The sequence below is a fragment of the Cucurbita pepo genome, chromosome 11 (genome assembly GCF_057944985.1).
Source record: "Cucurbita pepo subsp. pepo isolate OVF chromosome 11, ASM5794498v1, whole genome shotgun sequence".
NCBI lineage: Eukaryota > Viridiplantae > Streptophyta > Magnoliopsida > Cucurbitales > Cucurbitaceae > Cucurbita > Cucurbita pepo.
The window spans coordinates 2,318,059-2,338,156 of NC_141808.1; the positions used below are offsets into that span (position 1 = coordinate 2,318,059).

General features: G+C 38.7%; 4 protein-coding genes and 1 long non-coding RNA gene across 6 annotated transcripts; 4 read left to right on the plus strand and 1 right to left on the minus strand.

The window, feature by feature from the left end:
• The first annotated feature begins 3,154 nt into the window (after window positions 1–3,154).
• LOC111804925 (beta-1,3-galactosyltransferase 7) lies at window positions 3,155–6,884 on the plus strand. Its single transcript, XM_023689757.2, has 11 exons — window positions 3,155–3,677; window positions 3,796–3,895; window positions 3,996–4,054; window positions 4,156–4,349; window positions 4,865–4,928; window positions 5,016–5,088; window positions 5,185–5,305; window positions 5,463–5,550; window positions 5,990–6,115; window positions 6,205–6,314; window positions 6,475–6,884. Exons 1-11 carry the CDS (start codon window positions 3,580–3,582, stop codon window positions 6,621–6,623), a joined length of 1,182 nt encoding a protein of 393 aa, XP_023545525.1. The 5' UTR covers window positions 3,155–3,579; the 3' UTR covers window positions 6,624–6,884.
• Window positions 6,885–8,251: 1,367 nt separating this feature from the next.
• On the plus strand, window positions 8,252–10,668 carry LOC111805652 (protein DOWNSTREAM OF FLC). Its single transcript, XM_023690800.2, has 2 exons — window positions 8,252–8,533; window positions 10,189–10,668. The coding sequence occupies exons 1-2, from the start codon at window positions 8,380–8,382 to the stop codon at window positions 10,512–10,514; spliced, it is 480 nt and encodes a 159-aa protein (XP_023546568.1). The 5' UTR covers window positions 8,252–8,379; the 3' UTR covers window positions 10,515–10,668.
• Window positions 10,669–12,038: 1,370 nt separating this feature from the next.
• Window positions 12,039–16,676, plus strand: LOC111805259 (2,3-bisphosphoglycerate-dependent phosphoglycerate mutase 1). Of its 2 annotated transcripts, XM_023690241.2 has the most exons (9): window positions 12,039–12,307; window positions 12,738–12,988; window positions 13,134–13,357; window positions 14,271–14,389; window positions 14,472–14,628; window positions 14,750–14,851; window positions 15,153–15,272; window positions 16,203–16,268; window positions 16,351–16,676. In XM_023690241.2, the coding sequence occupies exons 2-8, from the start codon at window positions 12,739–12,741 to the stop codon at window positions 16,245–16,247; spliced, it is 1,017 nt and encodes a 338-aa protein (XP_023546009.2). In that variant the 5' UTR covers window positions 12,039–12,307; window position 12,738; the 3' UTR covers window positions 16,248–16,268; window positions 16,351–16,676. The 2 variants fall into 2 exon arrangements, with proteins under 2 accessions (XP_023546009.2, XP_086984532.1); XM_087128406.1 differs by lacking the exon at window positions 12,039–12,307 and having other exon boundaries at window positions 12,716–12,988.
• On the minus strand, window positions 16,634–19,901 carry LOC111805258 (putative beta-D-xylosidase 7). The gene is made up of 6 exons (XM_023690240.2): window positions 19,449–19,901; window positions 18,900–19,199; window positions 18,642–18,811; window positions 18,453–18,550; window positions 17,602–18,366; window positions 16,634–17,516 (listed from the first exon to the last, which is right to left on the minus strand). Exons 1-6 carry the CDS (start codon window positions 19,890–19,892, stop codon window positions 16,927–16,929), a joined length of 2,367 nt encoding a protein of 788 aa, XP_023546008.2. The 5' UTR covers window positions 19,893–19,901; the 3' UTR covers window positions 16,634–16,926.
• Window positions 18,199–20,079, plus strand: LOC147790083 (uncharacterized). Its single transcript, XR_015422917.1, has 2 exons — window positions 18,199–18,340; window positions 18,431–20,079. It is a non-coding gene; the product is annotated as an uncharacterized LOC147790083 (long non-coding RNA).
• Window positions 20,080–20,098: the final 19 nt, after the last annotated feature.

Here is a 20,098-nt window from a genome sequence, read left to right on the forward strand (position 1 = left end):
TCAAAGAAACAATTGAACAATGTTTAAATAAAATAGAACGAGTTTTTGAAGACGACATAACTCTAACAATCAGGCTTTAATAACTTGACACATGAAACATCATCCACGAATTAACACACAACGTATTAGATAAATGCACGAATCCATTACAATATGTAAACTCTTCCACCATTTAGAACTAGAAAATAAATAATCTAAAGCTTTCAAATGACAAACAAATAAGAAAAACAAAACACAATTGAACACAAACAAATACAGCGAATATCCCAGACCTATTGGAAATACTAGATGGAACGAATAATATATCGAATTCACAGATAAGATTCAATCATCGATCTCAGAAGTTTTACATGAATAAATCACAATCTAAAGCGACGATCATATTTCTAATTCCAATAATGGAAAAATTAAGAAAAACATCCCAGACAAACGACAAATAAAGAAGTCAATCTACAGATCTGAGCAACGCGGCAAGAAACTTACTAAATTCCATCGAAAATCAACAATCGAAATACCGATCGTGAAGATTTTATCAAATCAAAGATGTTTGATTACAAAAGAACCGTGGATAACTTTATAATCGATTACGACAATAACAAAAACAACAAATTGAAAACATTAGTTAAAAATCAAAGGCCGATAAAGCAACAAGAACCGGTTAAGAAGTTTGTTTAAACAAGAAAACAAAGAAAATTCTTGCCTTACAGTGGTGGGAGGTCGAGATACGAGAAGAAACTGATCCTGAAGCTTTGGCTCTTGTTCGCGCGGTGACGAAGATGCCGATGGGATTTTGATGGGTAGAACGGACGCCTTTTATACACGCTCAAAGGAATGGTAGAAAGAAAACCCTACACGTCACCAATTAGGGCAAACTTTTGAAACCCCAATTTAAAAATTAAAAATATTTGCACTAACCGACCTGGGGGGCAATGAATTGCCCGAAATTTTCGTTTTATTTACGATTTTGTCCTGCACAGTCGCTATTGCTATCGCCTTTTTTCCAGTCACTAATATTCTGCCACGCTGCGAGTCGCGACATAAATTTGAAAAATATGCCTTTGTCCAATATGGTAATTGTAGCACAACCCTAAGGGTATATATGGAAATATGAAAATATCGGCGGCATTGTTGTAATTTGGAATTAAGGTATGACTTGAGGGGAAGGGAGAAGCAACCATTTTTCAGAAGTTACCTAACAAATTTCCATTTATACCCTTTTATTAATTAAAATTGCAAATTAATATTTTTGTCCTTTTAAATTCTAACTTTTTATAATTTTATTTAAAATCGAATTAAAATTGATATTTTGAATTTTGCTAAAATAGTAATATATAATATAAAACTTAGAAGAAAATAAAATAATGTATTTATTCACATTATTAAGTGGAAGAAAATAAAATATTATTAAAAATGGTTAATCCCTCAGGTGTTCATTCTGATACCATTTGTAACAGTCCAACTCCACTCTAACATATATTATTCGCTTTGGCCAGTTACGTATCGTCGTCAGCCTCACGGTTTCTACACTTTTATACGGAATGCGTCGTTCTCCTCTTCAACCGATGTGGAATCTCACAAGTCATTTCAACACGGTTTGTCCTCACTCACGTGCTACTCTCGAGTTTCTATGATCGAGCACAAAAAAATAAAATGCCGCTTTATTTGTATAAATAGTAATTTTTATTTTTCTTAAAAAAAAAAAATAGTTATCATATATTCAGAATCACTCTCATTCAAACATGACCTAATACGCTTCATTTTCTCGGGTGTCGCATATCTACTAGCTTCCGTCTTCGTTCATCCCGAATCGCATCCTATTGCGAGAGGCATTGCTTTAATATCATTTGTAACGTATACCATTCCGATCGGGCCCGAGCGTTACAAATTCAATTTTTTTTTTCCATTTTTGTCCCTTCCTTATTTATATAGTGATGTTTTGTTTAAATATATTTACTAAATGAATATGGGCCCAAAGGGTTTTCGTTTTGGGCCCAAAATGTTTTCAAGGCCCAGTTTGTTGGGTCGTGGTAGAGATGAAATATTTATTTCAAATTTTTAAAAATAAAACATCAATTTAGTTATCTTCCCTGTCAAAACATATAGATATTAATTATTTCATACATTTAATTCCACGTATTTAATATTCAATTATTCATAAACATTAAAACTATATTTTTTATTCAAGTGAATTTAGTTGGACGTGAAAGGGAGAATTAGAATGTTTAATATTTTAAAAAATAATTTAAAGCGGTTTGATTTTAAACTCATTAAAAAGATCGAGATAGTTTGAATCCTAAACCTGCGAAAGGGTTTGCCGAGTGCGGTCTACTCGATTTTATATATATATATATATATAGAGTATTAAGTTGTTTAAAAAAATATATAACTTTTTTTTTTCATTTATATATATAAATGGATAAAAATTATTTAAAAAGGTGTGAAAAAATGGTATGATATTGTTAAGCTCTGATGGCTTTACTTTGAGTAAACTCACGATCATTCCCTAAATTAACCGATGTGGGACTTTGGGTTTTTCGAAAACACCTCAAACCAATGGAGAGAGTATTTTTGGATTATAAACCCATGATCATTCCCTAAATTTACCGATGTGGGACTTTCATCCAACACCTCCCCTCAAACAAATTATGCTTCCCCTTAATCGAGGCTCCGACTCATTTTCTTTTAGAGTCCTATGTCTACGTGGAGCCTCGACTCCTTTGTTCAACATTTGGCTAATTTAGGGTGTGGATCTGATACTATGTTAGATGAACACGACTCTCCATAATGATATGATATTGTCCACTTTGGGTATAAGCTCTCATGACTTTGCTTTGTGCTTTCCCAAAATGCCTCAAACTAATGGAAATATTATTTTTTAATTATAAACCCATGATCATTCCTTAAATCACCGTAGTGGGACTTTCATCCAAGACACCGTACAAAATTGATTAAATAAATTAAAATTATATATATAATTAACTAATTAATTAATATTATGGAGCATAAATTAGTGGATAAATTGATAAAATTGTTGATATTATTATCTACCGATTGGGTTGCGTATGGTATTAGCAAATTAGAACAAGCTTGTACGATTGATATGAGTGGTCGAAAAACACGCCATATAAATGAAGGAAAAATCAGTCGCGTGTTCATACTCCAAAATTAGTTGCTCAAGAATTCCGTCTCTCTTTCTCTTTCTCTTTCTCTCTCTCTCGAGAAATTCGGGACTTCTCTGTTAGAGTTTATTGAAATGGAAGAGGTTACAGATGTGAGCAGTGAGTGCTTTGAGCGGTTGATGAAAAATGAACAATCAAATCAGAAGGCTCATTCAATTGCCTGCTTGGCAATGTGCAGCGAAGAGTTTCATTCCGTTTTTTTTCCCAAGAAATGCGAAACTCTCTTCTTGTGTAACGTAATCGGAGCTCTTCAATTGCCTTTATAAGCTTAATCTCTCATGGAAGTTCAAGCTTGCCATTTGCATTCGTCTCTCTTCTCTGAAAATAATCTCTGCAGCTCTGTATTCATCTCCCCCTTTTTCTGTTTCATACGGGGGAGAGGTACAGTGTTGAGCCAAAAATGAAAAACCGTGGTCCTCGGAAGGTATCTGCGAAATGGATTCCGTTCTTTTGCCTTTCGTTCTTTCTCGTTGGGATGTTTCTCACTTCCAATGGCAGGTAATTGTTTCTCCTTCTCATTATTGGATTTGTCTGTATAATCGATTTCTATATTCGGAATTTCTTTGCGTTGTTTCTTTTTTTACGATATTATGGAGTTGGAACGATGATTTTGCAGGATCTGGACGCCGAAGCAACCGGATTCACGCCTTGTTTCTCAGCTACAACACGATCAGCACCACCTCCGAAGTGCATCTGAAGGCATCACTACGAATCAGGTGAATATCAAAAAGACTCGTTTCGTCGATTCGTCGTTTCGCTGTTTCGTTGTTTCAAATGAACATGTGTGTTCCTATTTGTTGTTTGAATCGTTTTTAGAAATCTGCCGAGGACAAGAGAGTGTTGGCGGAGTTTCACAAAACACAGGCAGCAATTCAGTAAGTGTTGATTTGCAATCCTGTATTCTGATTAATTTGATTTTTCTCTTTTAAATTGATAACGTGGATTGGAATTTCTGCATTTTGTGGGGGCGTTATAGATCTATAGGCAGGCAAGTTTCTACACTGAAGATGGAAATGGCTGCAGCGCGGAAGATGACCGCTTCTGACATCAAATTGCCATCAAATAAAGATCATTTCCCAAAGAAGAAGATGTTCATAGTGATTGGAATCAACACTGCCTTCAGTAGTAGAAAGCGGCGTGATACTGTGAGGGAGACATGGATGCCTCAAGGTATTCTACGCTTTATACAAACTTTTATGTGTTGTACGATCATCGACACGTTGACACGTTGGCAGATCGATTAATTTGATATAAAACAAATCTAAAGAAAGACCCTTCTGGTAAGGACTTGTATATCAATATTCCATTCAAAGGATGTCATTGTAGAGATTGGAATATAAGACTTTTAGCATAGAACCTTGCAGTTGAAGCTAATTGATTATGATATATGTAGATATAGATATAGATATGGGATGGATGCAAGGAAAATGTATAGCGATCAATAGATACATTGCCAGGGTATATATATGTATATGTATATATAGTATGTAAAATCGAAAAATTCTAGCTCCACCCCTGCTTGGAACAGAGGGATTAGGACTTAATACCATGGATATATATGTGTGTGTATATATATATATTGATTAGGATCACTCTCAAGGATTATGGAACAGGTAAGATATGCATACTATTTTAATCCTTAGTAGTATTAATAGCTAAGAACATGTCATTTACTGTTTGGACAGGGGAAAAACTCTTGCAATTGGAGCGCGAAAAGGGTATCGTAATTAGGTTCATGATTGGCCATAGGTATCGATAACGTTTTTCCAGATTGCATTATTTGCTTTCCTTCTGCTATGGAATTGATAGAAGTTAACGTCTGTATGATTCGAACAGTGCAAAGACCAACAGCCTATTAGACCGGGCGATTGATTCAGAAGATGCTCATCACAAAGATTTCTTAAGGCTGGTAAGTAAGAAAGCAGCACATACCACAAAATGTATGGATTAGTAGAATCCTACACATAGAGATCGAATTTCGCCTGAGCCTTTTATTATTTCGTAGGACCACATTGAAGGGTACTTTGAATTGTCTGCAAAAACAAAGATTTTCTTCACTACAGCTTTTGCTAAATGGGATGCTGACTTCTATATTAAAGTCGATGATGATGTTCATGTCAATTTAGGTATGTGCTACCTCTTGGATGTCTCACAGTTATTGTTCATGGTAGTAATTATGTGAATTGTGGTCTGGTTTCATTTTGTTCATGACTATTGCCTACAAAACAAAGATTTGTGATGCAAAAAATCCGATCAGATTTTCTATGTATGTTGTCTTTCTAGGTGCGTTAGCTACAACTCTTGCTCGTCATCGTGCTAAGCCAAGAGTGTACATAGGCTGCATGAAATCTGGACCTGTTCTTTCTGACAGGTAATTCTTTTGAAGGCTTGGTTAGCATTAGTATGTGCATTATCTGTTTGCCATCATTTTGATTTCAAGTATCTAGTGGCACTGGGGAAGTGAACATGAAATGTAACGGCCTAAGCCCACCATTAATAGATATTGTCTTCTTTGGATTTTCTCTTTCGGGCTTTCCCTTATTCCTTTTAATTTGCCTGTAAGGTTCTCGTATATGACTTTAAGAGCACAGTGGATGAACAGACTCTACATTTGTCTGTTAATTACCCACCTCTACATGGCTCTCACCTTCCTTCCCCTCTTCTATAACAACCTTCATCCACCGTGTTCTCGCACGTTTTGTACACGTGTTCTCGCACGTTTTGTACACGTGTTCTCGCACGTTTTGTATACGTGTTCTAATGCTCCTATCACCATGTATGGACCTGATAAAAAGAACACTCTGCAACAGGAATGAGAAATACCATGAACCAGAATATTGGAAGTTCGGGGAGGACGGGAACAAGTATTTCAGACACGCAACTGGGCAGATTTATGCAATATCAAATGATTTAGCCTCTTATATCTCGACCAACAGGTGAGGATAATTGTTTATAGTCATCGTATTCGATTTACATGCATGTAAGAGCTAGCCAAATGAACAGTTGCACTAATTTGTGACTGCAGGCAAATACTGCACAAATATGCAAATGAGGACGTGTCACTCGGTGCGTGGTTCATTGGTCTTGAGGTCGAGCATATCGATGACCCCAACATGTGCTGTCCCACGCTACTAGGTATTTCTCTACCCTACCTCGATAATATTCATCAAAGATCATTGAATTTCCATACATCTTACAAACAAAACATAACTCAACTAGTCAAGACATATCTCGATAAGAACTTCGAATCTCCGACTGGATTTTGTTTATATGTTTGTATGAATGGCGAGTGCAGACTGCGAGCTGAAAGCTCAAGCAGGAGATGCTTGCATTGCTTCATTTGATTGGAAATGCAGTGGGATTTGCGAATCAGTGGAGAGAATGAAATATGTTCATGAGAAGTGCGGGGAAAAGAATGATACTCTATGGAATGCTTCCTTTTGACATTGTAAAAGTTTTGGCTATATATATATACACACATATATATATATTTATGTTTATAGAGGTTAACGAGCGAGGAGCGAGCTCGAACGTCGAGGTTGAGAACGTGCAGTTCATAAACAAAGGCTGCTTCTTCTTGATCTTCATGTTCATCTTGTTCTTCCTTCGTCGTCAGCTCTTGTGGAAGCCATGTGAGAGAGATGAATGAAAATGAATAGTGGTGTTATTTTCTTTAGCCTAATAACAATACCATACTTCTCTCAACTCTTCTCTTTGGACCAATTTAGAATTTACTTTTATCCACGAATTTAAATTTTTTAAATAAAACAAATTATTTGAGGTTTCTATTATTAAAATATAGATGTCAATATCGATATAAAAATTAATAATAAGTTATTTTTACTTCCATCTAAGTTCTAAATATTGTTATTAATATTTATTTTGATTTTGAGATTAATAAACGATGTTATTCATCCTGATTCATCATAATACCTTTTAATTAATAACATTATTTTTCCTTTAAATCAATTCCAACTTTTTTTTTTTGTTCACGTTTTCTGAAATATTTCTTTCAAACATGATTCGAGACTCGATCATACGCCTACGTTGTCTGCGAAGTCCAAGTTTCTCACGATTGACTAGTCCAAGTTTCTCACGGTTGACTTTCGTTGGATTATAACAAGTACCGCAAAATCACTGTCCCACTGACTATGTCAAACGTGACTCGCTCGAGTACACACCAATGTTATCTGCGAAGTCGGTTCACTAGGTTAGAACAAAGTGTCTGTATAATCACAACCCTTTATTATATCAAACGTGACTCCCTCGAGTATACGCCAACGTTATCTCAAAGTCGGTTCAGTGGGTTAGAACAAAGTGTTTGTATGATTACAACCCTGGTTTTAGTTATCCATAATTCATAATTATTCGATAGAATCTTAGATAAGAGATATTAAAAGTATACCAACAAAAAACAATCTATAATTATTTAAGAAAAAAGAAAGATTGTAATAGGAGTCGAACCTGCACATAGAGTAATTCAAACTAGCCCGTATTACCCCTCGGGCAGATCCGCAAAATACACTTATCTTATTAGCGTACGCATTTTATAAGTTTTGTTCGGTTCGGATCGACTTTTATTCTATGAACCCGAAACCGAATCGAGTCAATTCGGGTTTAGAAAAAATAATCCAACCCAACCCTTATAATTTAGGTTGGGTTGGTCCGAATTATGAGAGGCACTTGTCTTAATTGCATTATTAATAACCGTAATCTATTTAGTTTTCCCACAAATTGACGAATGTTCTCTATTCAAAATTAGGAATACAGCTATTTTGGTAATTTACGCAACCAAAAAGACCAATTTACCCTTCCATCATTCAATCGCCCACACTCCCCATGTGAGCACCGACAGCACCGATTTGCCAGCTGCCCACACTCAACAAGCCGCGTTTTTTCCTCTCCTACCACCATTCTCCATTTCCATGAAACCGTGATTCATCTTCCAACACGTGTCCAATTCCATACGTGTCAGTATATCATTGGAGAAAAATATTTTATTATATAGGATCATTCACAGGATAAAAGAACCCCACACGGCATAATTTCTTACACCGCAATTCCAGGCTTTCCCTCGCAGCATCTGATTAGGTTCTCACTTTACTCTTTATTATTCAAACCCTTACTTCTCATTTTCCCTTCATCAGTTCTTTCTTCTTCTTCCATTTCCATTCTTCTTCCAATCGAAGAACGATAATCCATGGCTCGATTTGCGATTCTCTTTGCTCTCATTATGCTTCCTGCACTTGCCGTCGCAAACCGACCCGTTAGAACTCCGTTCCTTGTTCGTGGTAAAGTGTTCTGTGATACTTGCGTTGCCGGCTTCGAAACCTCCGCCACCACCTACATTCCCGGTATCTGCTCTCTTTCCTCGCTTTTAGCCTACTAATTGAGAGTTGTGGATGTATTTGTTCTTATGTGCCTCGTGTTCTTGCTAGATCTGTGATGTAGTTAAGAGATTATGTTGATTTGTGGCTTGCTCACTAGTTTAATGGTGGATCTGGTGTTTGAATCTTGAATGCTGCCTGATGGTATGTGGAGTGAGTTAGGGTTTAATTATAGGGATTATTTTAGTCCAAATTCGCGGTTTGGATATGATTATTTTTTAATTGAAGCGTAATCTTGGGCTTAGTAATTAGATCTATGTTTGTTAGGTAAGAAGACTTATTTATTTTATATTTCTTTCTATGTCGTGCGTAACTTTTTATATTTAAGCAATGATTTTTCAAATCTGCTCGCTTACATTAGAATTTTTGTATTGATCCTGTATTTAAAACACTTCTCAGAAACTTTTGAATAATATGTGTTCGAAATAACATCAACTGCTCGTAATCCCTTTTGCATCCATTGTCTGTGTTAAGAATATGAATAGGATAGAAGATTAAATGTAACAAACTAGCAGCTTAAGGCTTAAGCTTTTAGGTCATGTAGTAATTTAAATTTAAAATGGTTGTGGAGTAAAAGGTAGTGGGTAGGGTGTACATTCAACCCGACAACCCGGACCAACCCAACCCGAACTATAGGTGAGTTGGGTTGGATTAGCATTTCAGGTAGGGTTGGGTTCATTTTTCTCTATTAATAGTTTTGTCAGGGTGGTATCTTGGCTTCTCTAAGGACACCCATGCCCGAGTTCGACGCTAGGGATATACATTTTTTTTCGCTTGTTGTTTTAATTATGGATGGTTTTGTATTTGTTTGTGAACTTTTAATATATGTGAATAAATAAAACTTAATTTTTTTTTTGACAACTTGCAGCCCAACCCAAAAATAGAGGGTTGGGTTGGGTTGAGTTGAGTTGTGAACAACCGACCCGAACTTTTGGGTTGGGTCAAAAAAACCCCTCAACCCAACCCAACCCGGACCATATACACCCCTAGGCATGGGTTTAATCCATGTAGTATTGTCTTTTCTTTTGTAGTAACATAGGTCATAATCCATTTGTTGTGTCTTGGGCTAATTTCCAATCCCTAAAAAGGATATACATTTTTTTTCGCCTGTTGTTTTAATTATGGATCTTTTGTTCATAATGTTTTGTTTGTGAACTTTTAATATATGTACACCCCTAGTTGTGGGTTTGATCCATGTAGGGTTGTCTTTTCTTTTGTAGTAACGTAGGTCATAATCCATTTGTTGTGTCTTGGGCTAATTTCCAAGCCCTTAAAAGGATGAGAGTGAGGTGGTTGGTATATCAACTTACTTCCAGATTCATTTTAATACGTGCGATCTGGTGATTCAAACCTCTAATATCTTCGTCGAGTATACGTGTCTTAACTAGTTTTTTTTTTTTGTTTGTTAAATCATTACCTGGTTGGTAGATATCATCATTTGTTATATCCCTAACCCTTCTCTTGATTGGACTCGAATATTAATTTAATATACAAAGGCCCACATGCAGGTTATTATACAAAGGCCCACGTGTCTTAACTTAGTGCTTTAACATGTGATAATTGTCTAGGGGTGGGTAGTTCACGGATTAAGCCTTTTCACCAATTGTTCAATTTCCTTGTAGGTGCTAAGGTCGGAATTGAATGCAAAGACAGGAACACAATGGAACTTCTATACAAGCATGAGGCTACAACAGACTCCACTGGTTCTTACTCACTCTTAGTCAATGAAGACCACGAGGACCAAGTTTGTGATGCCGTACTAATCAGCAGCCCTCAGAAGGATTGTTCATTAGCAGCTGAAGGCCGTGACCGTGCCCGTGTAATCCTCACCCGCTACAACGGTATGGCCTCAAACGAACGTTATGTCAATGCCATGGGTTTTGCCAGATATGAACCTATGTCTGGCTGCAACCAAGTCCTCAGTCAGTACCAGGACATCGAAGATTAGAACGGGTTTTAATCCTACAATCGCTTAGTTCTATTTCTTGAGGTATATTTGCCCTGTTCTGTTCATGCTAGTGTTGCCCCACATACTCTTTTATGACATTGAATGGTGTTTGTTATTGCATTCTTAAAGATGATTAATATGTTTTGTTCATTCACTACATTATTATCATTACCAAGATGATGCTATCAACACCCTTATTTATAATTACAAACTAGTGAAAATAGCCTTAATGACTTCTAATGTCTAACTGAAATAGGCTTCCCGTTGTTATGCCGTAACTTAAGTACTTCGTTGTGCAATAATTTTCTCCTGATTATGAATTAGATCTAATAAGCCCCGACTTTCTAATTTGAATCTCTATGATTTGATCTCCCATATTTGTTGAAGCAAGCCATCAAAATGTTTGAAAATGGAGAAGTTCAAGCATTGCACCGGTTAAGCCGAACGCGCATTTTAAAAATTTTGAGGGGAAACTTGAGAGGAAAAGTCCAAAGAGACAATATCTGCTAGCACTGAGCCCTTACAAATGGTATTGGAGCTATGCATTGAGCAATGTGTTGGTGAGGAGGTTGTTCCCCGAAGGGGGTAGACATGAGGCGGTGTGCCAGTAAGGATGCTGGGCTCCGAAGGGGGTGGATTTGGTGGGGTCCCACATCGATTGGAGAAAGTAACGAGTGCCAGCGAGGACGCTGGGCCTTGAAGCGAGTGGATTGTGAGATCCCATATCGATTGGGGAGGAGAATGAAACACTCTTTATAAAAAGGTGTGGAAACCTCTCCTTACAAGATGCGTTCTAAAAATCTTGAGAGAAAGTCTAAAGAGAGAATATTTGCTAGCGCTGGGTCTCAACCGTTATACTAGAAACCTCAACCGTTATACTAGAAACCTCGATATTTACCATATTTAATTGGTAACGGGAGAATTTCCAAATTTCCAACGTGTTATTCTATTCACAATTAGGATTATGAGGATTATGATGGAATAAAAGAATCAACTTTTAATATTTTGACTTTAATCTTTAATAAAAAAAAAAAAAGTTTATAAAGAAATAGAAATAGTTAATATATTCCAAATAATTACAGTATTTGTGTTTGAAGTTGACAAAATCAATTTTTATTTTTATTTTTGTAAGTCTAATAGCTATAATATAAATTCAGATACTGAAATTAAAAATTAAAAATATTTAACTATAAATCTAATATTAATCCTTCTATTTATTTATTTATTTTTATTTCATTCAACAACTGAAATTACATGCGCTGAAATAAGATTTAATTAAAAAAAAAAAAAAACCTTCAATGATAATTAATAATAAAATTGACCAATATAATTTCTTTAAATTTCCCGTAAAAAAAAAAAAATTCAGTTATTTGAACTTTGAAATTTGTTACCAAAAAAAAATGGAAATTGAAGTCTTCCACGTGATATACTTACGTGTCGAAATATATTAATAAAACTATAATTTAATGATTCGTCAATTTTTAAATAACAAAATTCTAAAAAACATTATTTAACAAAAAAAAAAAAAAAAGATTCCGCACTGGACTCCTCGATGCACACTCTTCCTACAAAGCGCAACCTGGACGCCTCCATTTTCAATCTCTGCTTCCATTTTGTCTCTACTGAATTGATTTCCCCCTTGTTTTTGTTCATAATCCATAATCGTAATCGTAATCATAATCATAATCTCAATCCCTGTCTCCATCCCCTTTTCTTAGTTTGTAATCAACTCCAACCGCATTTCGTTTCACTGTTTCTCCGCCTCAGTTTCATCGCTTGGTCGCTGTAGAAAGGTATGTTCGTTTCTTCTATCTCAGATGTGCATTTCTGTATTGCGATTTGTCCTTCGCTTTGTCTCTTACGTTTTTTTTTTTTAATTTTTATGCGTGCTTGTTGTTTATGATTTTGTTTCGATCCTAGTAGTGTTCATGATGATTTCGTTGACATGAGCGTTTGAATTTGATCGTTGTTGATGATTTTGGTATCCGCATTTTACTTAGATGAACTCTACAGCTCTGGTTAGTTTCAACTGAGAATGAGAATCCAAGCAAAATGTTATACGGCCTTCAGTTCATGTTTAATGCTTTGTTTGATCTATCTTCCCGTAAATCCACCGCATTCCGTAGATAATAATGTTTTGCTCTTTACATAACTGAAGCTGTTCTATTCAGATTAAACTTTTTTGAGCTTTCGACGTTACTTGGGATCATTTGCTATTTTCAGAATGGCTGCTGCAGTATTTCACCGATCTCTTGGGACTTTTCTTACCCACGGACAAGCTAATAGTTCAAGTAATTTGTCGAAATCGAATTCGAAGTGTTTCAAGGTCGAAGTCGTGGTCTTCAGAAAGATGTCTCCTAGATCTGGCAATATGAATGTAACAGCAATTCAAGCGTCTTCTTCTCAAACTTCAATTTCTGATCCCATTTCATCACCTTCAATCAACACCACTGAAGATTCACAGAAAAAACAAAGTAAATTGGTTTGGTTCCAGTGATTATAGTGTCTAAATGGGGAAGCTGTGTGTTTGTTGGTTATTCTTGGTGTAATATAAGTCATAGGCTGAAGCTCTTGCTTTCTGAAAATATACTTTATTGCTAATGTTATTCTGCATATCAGAGGAAGCAGCGTTGATCTTGATTCGGCATGGAGAATCATTGTGGAACGAAAAGAACTTGTTTACTGGCTGTGTTGATGTGCCACTGACCAAGAAAGGTGTGGAAGAGGCAATTGAAGCTGGCAAGAGAATCAGCAATATACCCGTCGACATGATCTATACATCTTCGCTCATTCGTGCACAGATGACTGCCATGCTTGCTATGACTCAGCATCGTCGTAAAAAGGTAATTAGAGACCTTTAAATGCTTTGGACTACAAATTATTATTGATGGAACCTGTGAGATTCCACATCAGCTGGGGAGGAGAACGGAACCTTCTTTATAAGGGTGTGGAAACCTCTCTCTAGCAGACGCGTTTTAAAACCCTTGAGGGGAAGCCCGAAAGGGAAAGCCCAAAGAGGACAATATCTGCTAGCGGTGGGCTTTGGCTGTTACAAATAGTATCAAAGCCAGATGTGCCAACGAGGCGGTTGAGCCAAGAAAGGGGGGTGAACACGAGGTGGTGTGCCAGCAAGGATGCTGGGCTCTAAAGGGGGGTGGATTAGAGGGTCCCACATCGATTGGAGAAGGGAACGAGTGCCAGTGAGGACGCTGGGCCCCGAAAGGGGGTGGACACGAGGTGGTGTGCCAGCAAGGATGCTGGGCTCTGAAGGGGGTGGATTAGAGGGTCCCACATCGATTGGAGAAGGGAACGAGTGCGAGCGAGGACGCTGGGCCCTGAAGGGGGGCAGATTGTGAGATCCCACATCGGTTGGGGTGGAGAACGAAACATAAGGTTGTGGAAATCTCTCCCTAGAAACACGTTTTAAAAATCTTGAGGGAAAATCCAAAAGGAAAAATCCAGAAGGAAAAATCCAAAGAGGACAATATCCGCTAGCGGTGAGCTTTTACATGACCTAGTTTTGACACCCTTATTCTCTGAAAAATCCTACTGTTGAAGGGACTATTACTAGTTGAAGTAGGGAAGCATTTCTGCTATATTTGGATCTATCTTCCTTTTTGCTATCATCTGGATCACCATAATTGTTTTTCTGCTGTACAAGACCATGTTTCACACCTGCAATTACGTTCTCCACGAACTACTTTTACATTCCTTTCTTAGCTAACCTCTTAACTAACTATTCATGCATGCATATAGGTTCCAGTTATTATTCATAACGAAACCGAGCAGGCAAGGGTCTGGAGTCAAATATTTAGTGAAGAAACCAAAAAACAATCCATCCCAGTAATAGCATCTTGGCGATTGAATGAAAGAATGTAATTGTCACCACAAGTTTACCCTCTATATTAACCGTATGAACATCATCGAACGCTTTTCTAAAAGAAATGCTGGTTGCAGGTATGGGGAACTACAGGGTCTCAATAAGCAGGAGACTGCTGAAAGGTACGGAAAAGAACAGGTCCACAAATGGCGCCGGAGTTACGATATTCCTCCTCCTAATGGCGAGAGTTTGGAGATGTGTGCAGAGAGAGCTGTTGCTTATTTTAAAGATCAAGTATAATGACTGCCCTTTTGCTTGTGTTTGTTTTATTTGACTGCATCTTGCGCCATTGTTGAAGATCAAGCTTTCATTATTTGAGATTTTTTCATCTGACTGCTTAAGCTTTCCCCTGCAGATTGTACCCCAGCTGCAATCTGGAAAGAACGTAATGATTTCCGCACATGGGAATTCATTGAGGTCCATAATTATGTATCTAGACAAACTAACTTCTCAAGAGGTAATATACTGTTTCCTTACTTCGGAGTTGTCAAATTCTCCCTACCCGATAAGTTATATGTTATTTAAGCCGTTTTGTTGCTTTTTGCTTATAGTCGTATAACACTGCTTTCAATCTTCTTTCATTCTTACTTTCAAACTCGTTTTTTAAAATCTCTCCGCCCTGTTTTCTAAAACTTTATTCTCAAAACGGGGCTAGAGGCTTAAGCATAGTGACACGAATCTAAATTGGCTTGACTCACTCGGTGTTGGGAGTGTGTGCAATCTTACGCTATAATATTTTCAACGAACATATCTTTCAGGTTATTAGCTTAGAGCTATCGACTGGAATACCCATGCTCTACATATTTAAAGGAGGAAACTTCATTAGGAGGGGAAGTCCTGCAGGACCTTCTGAGGCAGGTGTTTATGCTTATACCAGGGTATGTAACGCCTTCTTTAGTCTTCTTCGTTCTTTCAATCATCACACGATTAGCGAGACCTTCCCTTGTGTTCTTGATTGCTAAATTTCGTCATTGCTTTGGGTTTGGTGCAAAAGAGATAAAAATGTGGAGAAAACTCTTTTCAACTTTTAAATGAGCAACTTGCTAAGACATTATCTAAAGATATCTGCTGAAGTGAGCGTAGCTCAATTGTAAGTAGCATGTACTCCTCTCGATTCCGGAGGTTCAAATCTCCAGACCAGCAGTATTTGTAACCGTTAGCCCACTGCTAGCAGATATTGTCCGCTTTTGCCTGTTACATATCATCGTTAGTCTCACAGTTTTAAAACGCGTCTATTAGGGAGAGGTTTCCACACTCTTATAAGGAATACTTCGTTCCCTTCTCCAACCAATGTGAGATCTCACAATCCACCCCCCTTGGAGGCCAGCGTCCTCGCCGGCACACCGCTAGGTGACTGGCTCTGATACCATTTGTAACAATCAGCCCACCGCTAGCAAATATTGTCCGCTTCGGCTCGTTATGTATCGTTGTCAGCCTCACGGTTTTAAAACGCGTCTATTAAGGAAAAGTTTCCACACTCTTACAAGGAATGTTTCATTCCCCTCTCCAACTGATGTGGGATCTCACAATAGAGTTGACTATTACAGTACTCCTCTCGATTTTAGAGGTTCAAATCTCCATACCGCACAACCTCCCACTCTTGATTTATTATATAAGTCTAATGATGCCTGAAAATGGCTTCCAAGTTCCTCGTTAAACTTTCTATATCTCTTTCTATAGCCTTACCCAACTTGGAAAGTAAAGAGAAAAGCATCCGAGTTCCAACTCTTTCCTGGTTGGCTTGTGGTGATTCAGTTATAGATTTAGAAGCTAGAACTAACTTCTCTTTCAATTGGAACTTTTGGCAGAGTTTGGCTCTCTACCGACAGAAGTTAGATGAGATGCTAAACTAAAATAACTTAGCGAAAGTACAGGTAACCATCAGTTCTTAACCTCTCTTTTCCCACCATTTCAGTTCCATTTTGGTGACAAAATTGTATCATTGTTCGGTTTCAGGACCTTGCTTCCAATGGCACTGCAACTATTAACGACGTGCTTTTGTGGCAACTCGACTGCAATGAAACAGAAGAAGTTCACATGAAATTGTAGTTATTTTTCCCTCGAAATCGAAGTATATGAATAGTTCGCCCGAATTCTCCTTTGTTTGTTTATTTGGGGATTGAATCTTCGTACCAAACCTTGTTAAGGTCTAGACCATCCCCATAATAGTCTAGGCAAGTGTTTAGTAATAATCCTTGAAAAGAAGATGTTTCTCAATGGATGTTCTAAGGAACATGGATTTTAGTATAAAAATCTCTTTAGAAAGATCCATTATACTTTAATCAAGCCTTTCAAGCCATTACAATGTTGCAAACAAGGTTACATGAAGACAGGAAAGCAACATTTGTTTATTTATCTCTGGCCACACACAATGAAAATAGCTCTGCTTCATTCTTAATAGCTGCACTCCCGTTGTAGTAGGTAGCAAGCACATCATTTGAGTTACTTCAGACATGTCTCCTGTTTATGAAATGAACTGACTGTAACTATGCGTCATATGCCAATGTATTGTGTTACTAATCCCAGCTGATATCAAACAAAGATATCAAGAGGATGTTCCACATCTCCTACAACCAATGAATGAGACCCTTCTTCTATAACCATCAGCCCCTCTTCATTGGCCTTACTTACATGCTTGCAGGGGTTTACCAAGAACTCGACCTCGCTGCGATCTCCTGCGTTCATCTCCACCCTCTTGAATCCCACCAATTGCTTCACAGGACTCCCATTTTCGGGTTTTGTAGGCTTCACGAATAGCAGTACAGAATGCTTACCTCCCATTCCCCCTTGGTTTCTAACTCCTACAGTCACATTCACAGCATTGCTCTCACAGAACTTCCCATCCAGCTCAGAGACGAGCCTGTAACGGACTGAGTCAGAGTTCATGGCTGCCTGGCTGGCTGTTGGAGGTCTAAGGTTTAGTTTGCTTCCAGTAACTGATGTGAATTCATAGCGATGGTCTGAGTAGCTGAGTCCATAGCCAAATTCGTAGACTTTTGGTCCATTATAGAAGCGGTAGGTGCGGCCAGGGTAGCCTGATGAAGGGTCTGCTCTCATTCTCATGTCTGTCATTGGAACTTTGATGAAATCGAGTGGATACCAAGTTACTGGCAATCTTCCTCCTGCACACGAACATGGAACGTTAAGGGTAAATATCATTCATCAATGGTTCGGGATTTCAAGCGTAACGAAGCTCAAAGTGTTAACCTGGGTTGTGATCACCAAATATGATCTCTGCAAGGGCAGTTCCACCAGCTTGTCCTGGATAACCAGCCCACAAGATGCTTCCTATCTTCGCATTATACTTAGCCGAAGATATATCCACTGGCCCTCCAGAGAGAATCACCAAAATGACTGGTCGTTTTGCAGCCTTGGCGACTTCAGCAATCAGTTCTTCTTGCTTTCCTGGGAGCACCAACTCCGACCGATCAAAGTCTTCTCGTTCTTGGGTTTGATCCAACCCCATAACCAGCACCACATAATCCACACTTTTGGCTACTTCCACTGCCTGATACACACTAGCCTCAGTACAGTTAGCCCAGTTGCAGCCTTTGTGGTAAACAGTGTTCTTGACATAGCTATTCAAACCCTGTAATGGGGTAACAGTTTTGCAAGGAATGCCAGCATAATTCCCTCGAAGCGCAATCGGGGCATCGGCATTATGGCCTATAACAGCAAGTGAATGCGTATTCCATTTGGAAAGTGGAAGAAGCTTGGCATCGTTCTTTAGAAGAACAATGCCCTCTCTTGCAGCTTGAAGAGCCAACTTTTGATGCTTCTTTGAGCATACATCGTTTGGACCAATTTGGCCGTAAGGAAGCTTGGTTGGATTGCCATCAAACAAACCCAATCTCATTCTAATAGCAAAGAGGTTGCTGAGTGCTCTGTCTATATCAGAAATAGGTACTTTTTTCATCTCCACAGCAGATTTCGTGTGGTTCTTCAGGTACGTACCACAATTGATGTCCATTCCTGTAAGTATTTCCATTTCTTTTGGTTTAAATCTAAACTTTTCATGTTTCTGAATGATAAACAGTGTAGGATTGAAATCAAAATACCAGCAGCAAGAACAGCAGCCACCGCATCCTCTGGAATCTTGGCGTAACTCTGTGCATCATGAATGATGGATACCGCATCACAGTCCGACACGATGTACCTGATGTTTCCCAACAACCTTAATTAGTGGCAATAATGGTGGGACAAAGAAGCAGCAACAATGAATGCGAGAAAAAGAAATGAGACCTAACCCATTAAACTTCCATTGATTTCTTGCTGTAACAGTCAAGAGATGATGATCGGCACAGGTCGGCACCCCATTCAACCTATTGTAAGCGCACATAATCCCACTCGCCTTCCCCTGCACCACACAGCTCTCAAATGGCGGCTGATACGTGTCCGCCATGTCCTGCGGCGTCACCTGCGTTCATTCACCAACCCCCCACAAACCCATCAATCTAATCCCAATTCCAAATCAAAACCCAGCAACCCAATCGGTGTTCAGTTACCTTGGCGTCGAACACGTATCGAGTCATCCCTTCCCACCGTTCGAGATCGTAGGCAGTGAAGTGTTTGCAGCATGCTGAAGCTTTGAGCTGGTTCCCGAGCGCCCCCCCTTCAATGCTATCCCCTTGAATCCCTCTCACGTATGCTACTGAGTACTTCCCCGACATCATTGGGTCTTCTCCTGGTGTTTCTTGCCCTCTTCCCCATCTTGGGTCTCTGAATATGTTTATGTTTGGCGCCCAAAATGTCATCCCCTTCGCCTGCCCTGCATTGTACACCGCCCTCGCTTCTGTTCCTATCGCCTGTTTCACACATTCAGATATCGATTCATTCATAAGCCACTAAATCTAAGCCTGTGAGCTATGAAATCAGAGCAGATTTGAAAGGAAAAGGGATTCGATTGTAGCCGACTTACTTTCTCGATTGAACAACGAGTAAACTATTGAACCCTAATACTTCAATGCGAATCGGATGTTTAATTCGTATTGTGAGCAGAAATGAGGAAATGAAAGAAAGAACAGGGGAGAGTTTGGTTAAGGATTTGATTCGACCTGTCCGATTTGGTACCAGAGGTTGGCGTCGAAGGAAGCAGCAGTGAGGATAACCTGGGGGAAGCTGGTGGCGGCGGAGATGGTGCCGTTAAGGCGGATGCCATAACCGACATGAGCGACGCCGTGGAGGGCCTCCGACCACCACTCGTAGGCGGGGATACCGAGGCGAGGGATCGCCGGAGCGGTGTTGACGAGTTGCAGAATCTTCTCGTCCAATGTGAGACGAGAGACGAGATCGCGGGCTCTTAAGTTGATCGACAGAGAGGTTCTGCAGAATGGGAGAGTGTTGGTGAGTGAGTTGGAAGAGTCGCAGGCGTACGGCGGCTGAGATGACGATCCCGCGGCGATGAGAGAGAGGAGAGAAAAGAAAACGGCGGCGGAGAGAAGGAGTTGTTGTAGTTTCATTTTGGGAGGGAAGAAGGAGGAGGAGGAGGAGGAAGCCATGGGTGACAGTGAGTGAGTCTTCAGCTTCCACAGAGACTTAATAACGCGTTGGGGGACCCGCGTCTCTGTCCTGTCTTATTAAAATGTTTATTTTTTCTTTTTCTTTATATTTAAGAATTCTAAATTTTTTGTGTTTTTTTTTAAGGCTAAAATAATTAGGAGTTTACCCCTCGTCTTTAATCATGAACCTAACTCGATGGTAACTT

What these genes read in the sequence shown, in the direction of transcription:
- LOC111804925 (XM_023689757.2), top strand. Translation starts at nt 3,580, where the DNA reads ATGAAAAACCGTGGTCCTCGGAAGGTATCTGCGAAATGGATTCCGTTC. An exon ending in AAAACACAGGCAGCAATTCA is followed by an intron (nt 4,055 to 4,155) that starts GTAAGTGTTGAT and finishes GGGGCGTTATAG; the next exon opens with ATCTATAGGCAGGCAAGTTT. An exon ending in ACAAAGATTTCTTAAGGCTG is followed by an intron (nt 5,089 to 5,184) that starts GTAAGTAAGAAA and finishes ATTATTTCGTAG; the next exon opens with GACCACATTGAAGGGTACTT.
- LOC111805652 (XM_023690800.2), top strand. Translation starts at nt 8,380, where the DNA reads ATGGCTCGATTTGCGATTCTCTTTGCTCTCATTATGCTTCCTGCACTT. An exon ending in CGCCACCACCTACATTCCCG is followed by an intron (nt 8,534 to 10,188) that starts GTATCTGCTCTC and finishes ATTTCCTTGTAG; the next exon opens with GTGCTAAGGTCGGAATTGAA.
- LOC111805259 (XM_023690241.2), top strand. Translation starts at nt 12,739, where the DNA reads ATGGCTGCTGCAGTATTTCACCGATCTCTTGGGACTTTTCTTACCCAC. An exon ending in TGGCGATTGAATGAAAGAAT is followed by an intron (nt 14,390 to 14,471) that starts GTAATTGTCACC and finishes TGCTGGTTGCAG; the next exon opens with GTATGGGGAACTACAGGGTC. An exon ending in GTGTTTATGCTTATACCAGG is followed by an intron (nt 15,273 to 16,202) that starts GTATGTAACGCC and finishes AACTTTTGGCAG; the next exon opens with AGTTTGGCTCTCTACCGACA.
- LOC111805258 (XM_023690240.2), bottom strand. Translation starts at nt 19,892, where the DNA reads ATGGCTTCCTCCTCCTCCTCCTCCTTCTTCCCTCCCAAAATGAAACTA. An exon ending in GGCTGCTGTTCTTGCTGCTG is followed by an intron (nt 18,367 to 18,452) that starts GTATTTTGATTT and finishes AAATACTTACAG; the next exon opens with GAATGGACATCAATTGTGGT. An exon ending in ATTTGGTGATCACAACCCAG is followed by an intron (nt 17,517 to 17,601) that starts GTTAACACTTTG and finishes GTTCGTGTGCAG; the next exon opens with GAGGAAGATTGCCAGTAACT.